Raw genomic sequence first — 14,661 nt, 5'->3', positions numbered from 1 at the left:
TTTTCCGGCGTAAAGTTACCCCTGCTCTATGAGGCGTAGCCAATGTTAAGTATGGACGTCGGGCCAGCGCCGAATTTTGCGTCGTTTGCGCAAGTCGTACGCAAATAGCGCTGTGCGTAAGTTACATTCACGTCTAAAGCATTGACTATTTTCGGCGTAATTTGGAGCATGTGCACTGGGATATTTTCACGGACGGCGCATCCGCCGTTTGTTAAGAACGTCAATTACGTGGGGTCACGGCTAATTGGCATACAACACGCCCCCTACAGCTTATTTGGAATTACGCGGGCTTACGCCAGCCAATGTACGCTAAGCCGCCATAACTTTAGGTGCAAGTTCTTTCTGAATACAGGACTTGCCTCTCAAAGTTATGGCGGCGTAGCGTATATGAGATACGCTACGCCCGCATAACATTACGCATTTGTATCTGAATCCGGGCCTATGTGTACATGGGGACACAGGGGCTTTTATGGAGTTGGGTTTAGGAGCTTTGGCCAAAAAACATCAAAAGCTCCTAAACTCAAGTTTAGGAACTGTAGTGTATATGAAGCCTTATAATGCATCGCAATGCGCTTCTGCAGTTTAAAATGGCGTGTGAAGTTAAATAAAGTTTAAGTGAAAAGGAAAAAAACATGCACCGCAATGTGTGCCAACAATGCATTACACCACACATTGTGTGCGCCTTTAACACATATCCGCTGGTGAAGTTGCAATATAAAAGTTCTAACGAGGAGTTTACAATTGAATAAAGTAATTTCAATTATTTAGGGATTCCAAGATTATAACTTCAGTATCTGTTGCTGCTGGCGCCGCATACATAAAAAAAAAAAAAAAATGGAAAGCATAACGTGATTTTTACAGTGCTTTGCAACATTTATCATTGGCCTTTAAGAGCGCCGCAGAACTTTAAATGCCAGAATATTTTAGTTGTGTTCGTCTATTTGCCATCATACTCAATTGAGTTTGATTAACTTGAAAACTTCCGTTGAGCTAGCAGAGGCAGTCGGCGAGAAAATGTCTCTGTGAATAATTTGAGTACCTCCACAGCCTGACATTTAGAGAGCCCTGGAGGAAGTGTCACTTCAGAAATACATTCAGACTGCACAGTAAGTGCAGAACAAGAAGAGTACATTTAGAAGAAATTCATAGAGAGATTACAGTAAGCAGTGTAACTCCGAGAAATCCAATTCTCTTATCTACATAGAAAATGAATAGTTAAATCAACTTTTTGCTGGCTGGCTGTATCCTGTCCTTCACTGTGCACCAGTTTTGTAAATGAACTGGTGAGGAAAGTAAGACGATCTGTTTACATTAATCCATCTCATAAGGTAAAGAAAACCCTCTGCAGTCTGCATAGCAGTGTTTATCCTCCCCTTTTTTTAAATGTCACAAAATGACACTTCATTCAATGCGCTGCTCAACAGCACATTGTGCATTGATGTTATTTTGTGTACTGAGCTGTTTAGAAATGCATATATGTTGCATTTTTACCTAACATACCAATACAAGCATGTATAGTGTGAACAGGACACCCAGAGAACAATTTGTTTTCTTTGTGTCCCTGCATTGCACAACACTCCTGCTGTGAATGAGCCTTAAAGTGATTGTAAAGTCTTGTCTTGTGTGTTTAATTTTATAACAGGTTTGTCAATTAAAAAAAAAGAGAGAATATTTGGACAGCTGCTCTCTGAAAAAAACCTTACGTTTGCCTTTTATTGGTAAAAAACTACAAACACCACATATCACAGCAAAAAATGGGGGTTACGGCTGATGCGTTTCACACTGATTAGTGCTTAGTCAAGCTATGACTAAGCACTAATCAATAGTGTGAAACGCGTCAGCCGTATCCCCTATTTTTGCTGTGATATGTGGTGTTTGTAGTTTTTTTTTTTTTACCAATAAAAGACAAACGTAAGGTTTTTTCAGATTGCGGCTGTCCAAATATTCTTTCTAATTTTGCTTCGTGCATTGCCGGCACCTGGGCTTTTCTGAGAGGACACGGATTGTTTCCATACACCCATCTGGAGCGGTAACTCTATTTCTTTATTTTGTTTTTGGACTTTGCACAAACCTGTTCTACTTGCCTCCTCTGTTGCAGTGATTTTTGCACAGGGCAGTCTGGATCCTTCTCTTCTCGGGTCCCTCTTCGGCTCTCCTGCCCCATCCCTCCTGTTGAGTGCCCCCACAGCAAGCAGCTTGCTATGAGGGCACCCAAGCCAAGTCGCAGCTCCATGTGTCCATTCAGACATGGAGCTGCCATTCCCCCCGACCCCTCTCCTGATTGGCTAACTGACTTTGACAGCTGTGGGAGCCAATGGTGCCCCAGTGCTGTGTCTGAGCCAATCGGGAGGGAGAGTCCTGGACGGCCGAGGGACTTGTGGACATCTCTGAACAGATGGGGCTCAGGTAAGTAATAGGGGGTGCTGGGGAGGCTGCTACATACAAGGTTTTTTATCTTAATGCATTCCAAAAAACGTTCTGCCTTTACAACTCCTTTAAGCCTGGTACACACTATGAGTGTTTTTTTGTATGCTGTGTATTGTAGTGACTTTACAGAGACATGGTAAGTGGGTAAGTGGGTTCGTGCAATAGAAATAAAAATGGCGGCTTAATTAGGCAGGAACGGTTGTATTCATCACCTTGGTATTTTTATTTTTTTGAATAGCTTTTAATGGAATATTGATGTCCTTGTGAACGTTTTTTTTTATTTTGGTAATGGTTGGTAATGGTTCTGACTCGATCGTTTTTTGGAACGATGGTGTGTACACATTTCAGGCCACTTCAGCGGTGAACCGATGACAACGGTCCGTCTGACCATTCTCATCGGTTTTGTCCGACCATGTGTACGGAGCCTTAGAAGCTGGACATTGTGTAAAGTCAGGTAGATGGTAGGGCAGGAACTTTCAGACTCTTGACCCCCAACTCTCAAGTAAAGGGTCAGACTCGTTCATAGTAAGTAAAGCTAGTTAGAAGGGAAATGTAAATCTATCATAAGTAAGTCTGCTCAGTTACAGTAATTTAAAGGTGCAGTATTTAGCCAGTTCAGCCCCGGAAGGTTTTACCCCCTGATGTCCCCTGCTGTTTGGGACCCCTACAGGAGGACTGGTGGTCCCCAACCCCTATTGGCTCCCCCTCTGTCCAGTCGGCGTGCGATCGGGTCTCCGGCGGCACGCATGCCCTATATGCCCTATATGCCCTATAAGGTGAGGTTATAGGGCATAGAAAGTCTTAGGAATAAGAATTGCGGATTAGGTTATCTAGAGTAGTAGACTCAGGTTTAGGTTAGATATAAGGGTTGGGTTTAAAGTGATATTAAAGTCTTCTTCCTGTTTTTTCTTTTTAAATAACAAACATGTTATACTTGCCTGCTCTGTGTAGTGGTTTTGCACAGAGCAGCCCAGATCCTCCTTCTCGGGTCTCTCGCCGACATCTCCTGGCCTCTCCCTCCTGCCGATTTCCCCCACAACAAGCAGCTTACTTATGATAGATTTGCATTTCCCTTCTAACTAGCTTTACTTACTATGACCGAGTCTGGCTCTTTGCTTGAGAGTTGGGGGTCAAGAGTCTGAAAGTTCCTGCCATGTCATCTACCTGACTTTATACAATGTCCAGCCTCTTGGGGTGCACAGTATAGCCCTAGAGTCCTCTTACATTATTTTCAACTATGGGGCTCTGTTATTGGACATTGCTTTGCAATTTTGAACATTGCTGTGCTTTGAACATTAAACGAGGATTAAGCAGTCTTTTCAGTTTGTGGTGCTCAGATACAGTTATGCCACGTACACACGATCAGGCTTTTGCCCGGCCAAATCACATCGGAAAAATATAGACCATGTTCTATATCTAAACTCTGATGGAATTCATCGGAATTTCCGATGAAAAAACTCTGATGGGGCTACACACGATCGGAAAATCCGATGGGAAAAAGTCTATCTGACTTTTTCCATCCGAAATTCCGATCGTGTGTAAGGGGTATTAGGTTCCGCTTTAATGGACTAGCTTGAGTTAAGCGGAGTTCGAAACAGAACCAGTGCCATCTAGGTTTATGACTGTTTGTTTGATCCAACGTTATCACAGTTATTTAGCCTTACTTATGTAATAATTATGTATCGCCTTGGTTTGCTTTAATTATTTTGAATCCGATGCGTCAGCTTCAGAGTCAGGGGTCAGAAGTTACAAGGAGTTGCCCTATTACCTACTTGATGTCACCCTAGCTCCTAAAATTGCACAGCAAAGTCCAATAACGGAGCCCCATAGTTGAAAGTAATGTAAGAGGACTCTAGGGTTATACTGTCCACCCTAAGGCCCCGTACACACGGTCGGACAAAACCGATGAGAATGGACCGAGGTTCAGTTTCATCGGTCCAAACCGACGGTTTGTATAGCCCATCGGTCTGTTTTCCTTCGGTCCAAAATGTTAAAACGTGCTTCAAAACCGAACCGATGGACCGCTGCCCCATCGTTCCAAACCAATGGTTAGTACAGAAAAACATCGGTTCTAAACCCGCACATGCTCAGAATCAAGGCGACACATGCTTGGAAGCATTGAAATTTGTTTTATTCAGCACGTTGTGTGTTTGACGTCACCACGTTCTGACCCGATCGGTTTTTGTAACGATGGTGTGTACGCACATCAGGCCACTTCAGCAGTGAACCGATGAAAACGGTCCGTCGGACCATTCTCATCGGTTTTGTCCGACCATGTGTACGGAGCCTTAGAAGCTGGACATTGTGTAAAGTCAGGTAGATGGTAGGGCAGGAACTTTCAGACTCTTGACCCCCAACTCTCAAGCAAAGGGTCAGACTTGTTCATAGTAAGTAAAGCTAGTTAGAAGGGAAGTGTAAATCTATCATAAGTAAGTCTGCTCAGTTACAGTAATTAAAGGTGCAGTATTTAGCCACTTCAGCCCCGGAAGGTTTTACCCCCTGATGTCCCCTGCTGTTTGGGCCCCCTACAGGAGGACTGGTGGTCCCCAACCCCTATTGGCTCCCCCTCTGTCCACTCGGCGCGTGATTGGGTCTCCGGCGGCACGCATGTGCCCCCCCTAGAGGCTATTGTACAAAATGACACACAGGTACGTGATTTTGCGCGATAGAGCTGACCTGCCGCAGTAAATGTAAGTTATGTGATCAGCAAGTGGTTAGCGTCTGTTAGTCAAGTCTTGACAGATTAATTTCACCTTATTTACTTTGGCATTCACTTTTGCATGCGATACCTTTTCTAACCTTAATATAAAATGCCACTGAAACTACCAAACTTGGAGCAAGTGAAGAAGCAGCTATGTACCAAGACTTGACCTATTTTGCAGGTAAAGAGCGCTCCACCCTCTGGGACCAGGTGCAGTTTTGGGAGGATGCTTTCCTGGATGCTGTGATGCTGGAAAGAGAGGGAATGGGGATGGATCAGGGACCCCAAGAGATGATAGACAGGTGAGTCTAGGATCCTCCCTTTCATTGGCTACAGCAATTGGTCAGTATGCTTTTTGTTTTGTTTTGCAGCTGACTGCTTTATGTGTTTAGGTATAATTCTTTGGGAGACCATGACAGGAAACGTCTTGAGGAAGACGAAGATCGACTTTTGTCTACACTCTTGCACAACATGGTGTCCTATATGGTGATGATAAAGGTAAATTGGATACATTGTTTTATTATATACTGCTGTTTGCTTTGAGTGTAATTTAAAGTGTGTGCAGTTTGATAGCAGAACAATGAACTTCAAGAGGAAGTAAACCCTGATGGGTTTTACTCCCTCTTTGTTCTCTGCAAAGTAAAAGCATAATGAGCTACTATGCATCGCATCGCATAGTATCTCATTATGTGCCACTTACCTGCAGAAGAAGCCTGCGATGTCCCCACTCTTTCATTGTGTCCAACTTCAATCCCACTTCCTTCCAGGGCCGTGGACTCCGGCTCTGCTATTGGCCAGAGTCGCATGACGTCACTCCCGTGCATGCATGTGGGAGCCGACGGTCATGGCATGGGCACTATAGAAACGGATCGTGTCCTTTAGTGCGCATGCGCTGGCTTCTATGGCAAATATCTCCTAAACCGTAGAGGTTTAGGAGATATTTCTAGTACCTTCAGTTAAGCCTTAATGTCTAGGCTTACCTGTAGGGAAAAGTGGTTGTACAGGGTGTACAACCACTTTCAGTATTGTTTGGTCAATGAGGCAGTTTTGTTGCAAGCGATACTTTGAAATTCCGTAGAAATGGAGCAGTCAGAGTGCGTGCATTGGGTATCTATTAAAGGGGTTGTAAAGGTACAACTTTTTTTCCCTAAATCACTTCCTTTACCTTAGTGCAGTCACTTCACTTACCTCATCCTTCCATTTTGCTTTTAAATGTCCTTATTTCTTCTGAGAAATCCTCACTTCCTGTCCTTCTGTCTGTAACTCCACACAGTAATGCAAGGCTTTCTCCCTGGTGTGGAGTGTCATGCTCGCCCCCTCCCTTGGACTACAGGAGAGTCAGGACGCTCTTTACGTTGCAGATAGAGAAAGGAGCTGTGTGTTAGTGGGGGATCTGACTCTCCTGTAGTCCCAGGGAGGGGGCGAGCACGACACTCCACACCAGGGAAAAAGCCTTGCATTACTGTGTGGAGTTACAGACAGAAGAACAGGAAGTGAGGATTTCTCAGAAGAAATGAGGACATTTTAAAAGCAAAATGGAAGGATGAGGTAAGTGAAGGAGGACTGCACTAAGGTAAAGGAAGCTATTTAGGGGGGGGGGGGGATTGTACCTTTACAACCCCTTTAAGGAAGCATTAATATCACAAAACATAAGCTGAATGGAAACTGCAGTGTTGGCCCTCTTTGATGCTTTAACCTCCCTCAAAAATCAAAATTACATTTTTTATGCCTACTATTTTGATTTCCAGCTCCTGCTGGGGCCAAACCTAACTATATCATGTTTGGTAAAATAAAAGGTGAGCTCAGATTGGTACATCTTTTGGCACCAGTTCCATACCTTAGATCGGCAGTACCCCTATTTCTCTAAAGTTCAACACACACATTGCAACCAAACTGTACTATTTTCTTTAGCTTTACCAACAACCATGTAGTACATAGGCTTGCTGGATTTGATACAGATAAATTGGGATATGAAGGTAGGTCCCCACAGCGAGTGCTGCAGTGGGTCTTCACAGGCTCCACATAATGGTGACCTTTTTATACATGAAGGCACTAAGGGGTTGTAAAACCTGCAGTCTAAAGAAAAGGCCTCAGTATTTCCTCTCCATTATAAATGGGCCCATTAGGATTTCCCTTTTAGAGAAGTTATATGGCATTTTGTACTACAGGTATTGGTCTTTTAATGCTGACTTATTCACATAAAATGTTAATTGATTTATTTACATATACTGTATATTGCTAAGAAAATTGCTGCATTTACTATTTCTAGGCAATGAAGACCCAGAGTTATTAAAAGAAAAGTGTCATACTGAATTTTAGCTATTTACTAAATGATGATGATAAGCTCACTCTTTTTGTTAAGGTAAACAAGACGGATCTCCGGAGGAAGGTTCGGCGTCTGATGGGGAAGTGTCACATAGGTTTAGCGCATAGTCAACAGATTAATGAGCTGCTTGACCAAGTGACAGATCTGGTAAGACTGACGGCTGAAAATGTCAGGTTTATATTATAGTGGGCTAAAGAAGTACTGCAAGTCTGGGCCTCTGTGAACTTTATTTTTTATTGTCTTAATGAGCCTTTTTTATTCTGTTATTTGTTAAAGATGTTGATTGGTTACTATGATCACCAAATACACTTTTTCCTCAACTATATAGTTTCACACCCTCACTATTTGGCCTGTTTACTGTTGTCACCAAAAGTGAAAGTTAATTAGTAAACCAATGATTTGCATGACCTAAAACGGTACAACATGCACTTAAAGCGGAGGTTCACCCATGGAGAACACATTTTCCCCTTAGATTAATGCTCGTTTTGTCTAGGGGAATCGGCTAGTTGTTTTAAAATATGATCCGTACTTACCGTTTACGAGATGCATCTTCTCCGTCGCTTCCAGGTATGGGCTGCGGGACTGGGCGTTCCTTCTTGATTGACAGTCTTCCGAGAGGCTTCCGACGGTCGCATCCATCGCGTCACGATTTTCCGAAAGAAGCCGAACGTCGGTGCGCAGGCGCAGTATAGAGCCGCACCGACGTTCGGCTTCTTTCGGCTACTAGTGACGCGATGGATGCGACCGGCGGAAGCCTCTCGGAAGACTGTCAATCAAGAAGGAACGCCCGCTCCCGAAGACCCATACCCGGAAGCGACGTAGAAGATGCATCTCGAAAACGGGTAAGTACTGCTCATATTTTAAAACAAATAGCCGATTCCCCTAGACAAAACGAGCATTCAGCTATGGGGAAAAGAGGAAAAAAAAACACAAATGGGTGAACTCCTGCTTTAAGCATAGGCGGTATTAATATACATAGTAACATAGTTAAAAAAAAATATATATATATATATATATATATATATATATATGTGTATTTATTTATTTACAGCCTGGCACAAGCAAATCAAATTGTACATCATAACCCCCCATGTGCAGGGTAAACCATATTATAAAATGGGATCTAGGCGCGGGTAAAATCATCTAAAATTCTCGATGTATGCTGGATGCATCAGAATGGGCTTGACACGTTTTATGGACTTCTATCCACTCATCAGGAGCAAAATTCATCGATGTTCTGTAAAGGGATATAGATACCAATATAATATGATGTAAATACCCACAAGGAGAGAAGAGAGTAAATTGAAGATAAAATACTCGCATATAAACTGATAATGGGACCGTGCGATACCACATGCCAGGGGTCGGCCAAATGAGCCTGGCCTGGGAGCTGAGAAAGGGACCCAACAGGAAAACCAGGAGCATTCCTTAAATGTCATATGCGAGAGAGATATTCATGTTGTGATGAATGGGATTTCTATAATGTACAAAATGAAATAAGTGGTGTGTATCCATGTCAATGGGACAAGAATAGGATGAAGCCTATAGCCACAGTGAGGAAATGATATGGAACATATGACCAAAGTGAAAAGGAGAGCAGTGACTAGATCAGGGTTACGAGAAATTAAGGAAAAGATCTCTTAAAAAGGGGTAATGAAAAGAAAACAGGAGTGAGTGAATGTTACAAATACTGGCTCAAAAGAAATGCCAAAGTGAAAACAATGTGCATGCTGTCCGTTTTTCATCAGATCTCTCTATAGGAGAGAGCGGCGCTGGACAAGCACCTCCCCGCTCGGTAAACGGAGAGGGACTTGTCACCCGTCGGCTCTGCGGAGAGATCTCCCGCTGAGCTGGCGGACCGCTGAAAGCGGATCCGTCCCCGTGTGAAAGGGGCCTTACAATGCCTCATGGGATGTGTGGTTCTGCAACAGCTGGAGGGCCGTAGTTTTAAGATCCCTGCTCTATGCTGTATACCGTAAATGTAGCAATCTGTTAGTGTTTTTTTTTTGTTTTCTGTGTATGGTCAGTTTGCGGCTTTTTTTTTTAAATTAAAGCAGCTGTTACCGAGTTGGAGAAAGTAAAGAAAATTAGATAAAAAAACATATACATATTTAAAGGAAGTCGCAAGTCTTGCTGATTTTTTTTATGTTTTGCTAGTGTGTGCAACCAGCAGTATAACTGTCACTAATTATCTATTTCTTACCACAGAATGGCCGTGACCTAAGCGTTCGACCCAGTGGTAGTCGTCACATTAAGAAACAGACTTTTGTGGTGCATGCTGGGACTGACACCAGTGGAGACCTGTTCTTTATGGAGGTGAGTAAGTTGATCATAGAGAATGCGGTGCCATCAGCCCGTGTTCTGTAACTTTTCATCAGCTAATGAGCCTTCTCAAATTCACCATTTCTTCAGTTTCCTGAATTTTATCCTACTCTGCTGTATTTTTTATAGCACATCAAAATCATAAATAATGAAGTAGGGTTTGTTTAGTCATGTCACCCCCTGAGGTGTAGCCATTGCTAGCACTGCAATTTTAAAATGGTACATTTCCTAAGGGTTTTTTTTTTCTTCTGTCGGTGGCAGGATACTGAAAGATGCACAAGAGTTTTGGCTTAAATAAAAAACAAAGGGGAGTTTATTTAATTGGTTATTGCAATAACGTACATCTAAAAGCTCCTAAATAACCAAGTTCCAAGTCCAGTTACTTTGAAATGCCTTCTAAAATCAAAAACAAAGGGCCAGATTCACATACATTTCCGCTACGCAGCGGCAGCGTAACGTAATCCATTTACGTTACACCGCTGCAAGTTTGCAGCGTAAGTGCCTGATTCACAAAGCACTTAACTGTAAACTTGCGGCGGTGTAACGTAAATGCGCTCGGGGCAAGCCCGCCCAATTCAAATGGGGCGGGCACCATTTAAATTAGGCGCGTTCCCGCGCCGAACGTACTGCGCATGCTCCGTCGAGTAAATTACCCGACGTGCATTGCGCTAAATGACGTCGCACCGACGTCATTTGTTTAGACGTTAACGTAAATGGCGTCCAGCGCCATTCACGGACGACTTGCGCAAACAACGTGATTTTTTAAATTTCTACGCGGGAACGACGTCCATACTTAACATGGCTTGGAACACCTAGGGCTCAGCCCTAATTTTACGCGGCGTATCTCGATGGAAACTACGTAAAGTTAGATCGACGGGCAGCGCGGACGTTCGGGAATCGCCGTAACTAGTCATTTGCATATTCTACGCCGACCGCAATGGCCTCGCCACCTAGCGGCCGGCCTAGAATTGCATCCTTAAGATCCGACAGTGTAAGTCAATTACACCTGTCAGATCTTAGGGCTATCTATGCGTAACTGATTCTATGAATCAGCCGCATAGTTGGGACGGGCGGATCACAGAGATACAACGGCGTATCAGGAGATACGCCGTCGTATCTCTTTTGTGAATCTGGCCCAAAATATTTTACCTTCCCGACAGAGCCAAATCATTATTTGTGTGTCAAACATTCCTGAAAACTGCAACTCACAGTGGAAAAGTTTCAGCAACAGTGGCAATCCATAAAGCATTGGGCAGTACTGTATGTGGTCAGGTGCCGATTGACAATCTATATAGTTTAGAATCAGCAGTGACGATGCCGATAGCCACATCTCCCACAACATTTCTTTCAATGCTCCTGGAGGGGAAGTTCTTTTCACCCCGTTTCACTTCAGACCTCTGCAGTTTAACCACTTCCCATCCCATCTATTGACACCACAAGGTGGACGTCATATGACGTCCTCGTGCCTCACGGTAGCTAGGGGGCACGCGCCCGCCGCGTCGCTCGGGTGCCAATGCGCGTGCCTCAGCTGCCGCGATGTCCGCCAGGTACCCACGGTCGGCAGTTGCAGAGCCAGGAACGTGGATCTCTGTGTGTAAACACAGAGATCCACGTCCTGTCAGGGAGAGGAAACACTGATCGGTCACCTCCCCCTACAGTTAGAATCACTCCCTAGGGCACACATTTAACCCCTTGATCGCCCCCTAGTGTTCACCCTTTCCCTGCCAGTCACATTTATACAGTAATCGGTGCATATTTATAGCACTGTTCGCTGTATAAATGTGAATGGTCCCAAAATGGTGTCAAACGTGTCCGATCTGTCCGCCGCAATATCGCAGTCCTGACAAAAGATCGCGGATAACTGCCATTACTAAAAAAAAAAATACAAATAATTAAAAAAAAATTCAAAAATCTATCCATCTATTTTGTAGGCGTTATAACTTTTGCGCAAACCAATCACTATACTCTTATTGCGTTTTTTTTTGTAGAAGAATATATATCAGCCTAAACTAAGAGAAAAAAAAATATTTAAAAAAATTAAAATTGGGATATTTATTATAGCAACAAGTAAAAACAATTTTTTTTTTTTTCTAAATTGTCGCTCTTTTTTTAAAGCACAAAAAATAAAAACTGCAGAGATGATCAAATATAACCAAAAGAAAGCTCTATTTGTGGGTAAAAAAGGACGTCAATTTTGTTTGGGAGCCACGTCACACGACCGCGCAATTGTCATTCAAAGCGTTGCAGTGCTGAAATTTTGCCTGGGCAGGAAGGGGGTGAAAATGACCGGTATTGAAGTGGTTAACATTCTGTCATTATGGGACAATTAACTCTACACTAACTGATTTTGTCAATTCACAGAAGACCTGGCTTGGCTGGCTAATGCCATCCTGCAGGTTGTCGGTGCAAGGGACTTGGTAATCATTGGAGTACCATCTCCTAATCAACGTCCTTGAGTGGCAGTGATTTGGCTGTCTCTGCAGTTTTGAACTGTCCTGCTTGAGGGCCATACAATCCCCATTCAGTTAGACAGCACTACAGCAATAGTGTACTTCAGTTATCTGGGAGGAACCAAAAGTCTTGGCATAGTAATCTTCTACCCAAAGAACTGATATGCCACCTTGCTTCACGATTGCTGGCTTTAATGTAATACCTGTTGAAGCCGAGTTTATGTAGCACAGGGGACATCTCAGAGTCGGTGATTCTTTAGATAATAAAAGATGGGTACTTACTTTCCACAAGGTCTGTCATTGGGCGTGGAAGGGATACTTCACTTGGTTTGAGGAAATGGACTGGGAAATCGCTCCCCAAGTTGTAAAGGACTATCTCGGTACCAACTTATACAGAGTATATTCTCAAGATTTAATAAAAATATAAAATTCTTTATTGGTACAAAAAAAATATAAAAACAGGATTTCCAGATACTTAAAGCGGGAGTTCACCCATAAGACATTTTTTTCAAAAAATCCCCTTAGATGGATGCTCGTTTTGTCTAGGGGAATCGGCTAGTTGTTTTAAAATATGAGCCGTACTTACCGTTTTCGAGATGCATCTTCTCCGTCGCTTCCGGGTATGGGTCTTCGGGAGCGGGCGTTCCTTCTTGATTGACAGTCTTCCGAGAGGCTTCCGACGGTCGCATCCATCGCGTCGCTAGTAGCCGAAAGAAGCCGAACGTCGGTGCGGCTCTATACTGCGCCTGCGCACCGACGTTCGGCTTCTTTCGGAAAATCGTGACGCGATGGATGCGACCGTCGGAAGACTGTCAATCAAAATAGGAACGCCCATTCCCGCAGCCCATACCCGGAAGCGGCGGAGAAGATGCATCTCGAAAACGGTAAGTAATGCTCATATTTTAAAACAACTAGCCGATTCCCCTAGACAAAACGAGCATCAATCTAAGGGGAAAAAGTTTTATGTACGGGTGAACCCCCGCTTTAATGATAAACATCATAAAAGGTGCATAGTAACAATCCATGTATATCACCAGCATTCATGTCCCCTGCTAGGGAGGATCAGCATATGGTGGGTTTCCACGGATATCCTTGTTCTCAACATGTGTCGCGCTCAATTTTTCAGTTTTTTATTTGTTAAAAAAGTTTGAAATATCCAATAAATTTCGTTCCACTTCATGATTGTGTCCCACTTGTTGTTGATTCTTCAAAAAAAAAATACAGTTTTATATCTTTATGTTTGAAGCCTGAAATGTGGCAAAAGGTCACAAAGTTCAAGGGGGCCGAATACTTTCGCAAGGCACTATAATGTATGCGTATGGATGATATTTTTGTGGAAATTGAGTATTGGTGAGGTTACACTTCATTCATATACCATGCCTTTTCTCCTCATTGCTGGTTTGTTGGAGTGTATATACAGGCTTATTCAATAAGGAAGTACAGAGAGCATTGTTTTTATTCAGAGTACAGTAACACACAACCAGTCGGCTCATCCAATGTTAAATCCCGTTGCAGTGGACTACTGCACATTGTTTTTTACCTTACTGACTAAAGCCCTTATTTTTTGTCAATGTGAATGGCTTGTGTACTAGTAAAAATTGTTTTTGTGTCCTCATGTCTTTTAGGTTTGCGACGACTGTATTGTATTACGCAGTAACATTGGAGCTGTGTACGAACGCTGGTGGTATGAAAAACTCATTAACATGACCTACTGCCCCAAAACAAAAGTGCTTTGTTTATGGAGAAGAAATGGACAAGAGACCCAACTCAACAAGTTTTTCACCAAAAAGGTGAGTCTTGAATGTGAGCAGGCTTATTGGGTGGTGGGTTCCCTGAGGTTGTCATGTTCTGAGTTGGCAAGTATGTGGGTTGTGTTCTGTTAAACATGAGTCTCTAGATGTCAAAAGTGATAGTGGTCACACTGCTCTACAGTTCCCCCTCTAGGTCTTTACAGGTCCTGTTGAGGTGTAATTTTTACTTGGTTTCAAACTTTTGGTTGACAGGACATATCTCACGAAGGTCTTTTGTTATCCCAGATGATTAGGATGAGTGGCTGACTCAAGAACAATCATCTGTTTGCTAGGAACACCTTGCAATGCAACAAACCCCAATTCCCAAAAATTAGGAACACTATGCAAAATCTGCATAAAAACAGAATGCAATGATTTGCAAAACTCATAAACCCATCATCATTTATTCACAATGAAATAAATAAAAATATACTTCAAATATTTAAACGGAGATAAAAAAGAGGTAATTTTGAAATTGATGGCAGCAACCTGTCTCCATAAAAGCTGGAAAATGACAACAAAAAAAGCTGGGACAGAGATGCACAAATGGCTAACAAAGAGCGGGAAAAACATATTGCAATGAATTAGGTTAATTGGCAACAGGTCAGTAACATGATTGGGTATAAAAAGAGCATCTTAGAAAGT

The 14,661-nt window shown here is 42.9% G+C and overlaps 1 protein-coding gene across 1 annotated transcript in view; it reads left to right on the top strand.

Moving 5' to 3' along the window:
* The window catches only part of MADD (MAP kinase activating death domain), a 149,513-nt gene that overhangs the window by 114,045 nt on the left and 20,807 nt on the right, over window positions 1–14,661 (top strand). The window contains 5 exon segments of the mRNA XM_040328248.1: window positions 5,310–5,430; window positions 5,521–5,626; window positions 7,491–7,601; window positions 9,663–9,770; window positions 13,852–14,016. Of these exon segments, the coding sequence (XP_040184182.1) occupies window positions 5,310–5,430; window positions 5,521–5,626; window positions 7,491–7,601; window positions 9,663–9,770; window positions 13,852–14,016 (611 nt within the window).

The sequence above is a fragment of the Rana temporaria genome, chromosome 11 (assembly GCF_905171775.1).
Source record: "Rana temporaria chromosome 11, aRanTem1.1, whole genome shotgun sequence".
NCBI classification, from domain to species: Eukaryota; Metazoa; Chordata; class Amphibia; order Anura; family Ranidae; genus Rana; species Rana temporaria.
The sequence above is the reverse complement of the archived record's forward strand: the minus strand, read 5'-3'. Positions and strand labels throughout refer to the sequence as shown.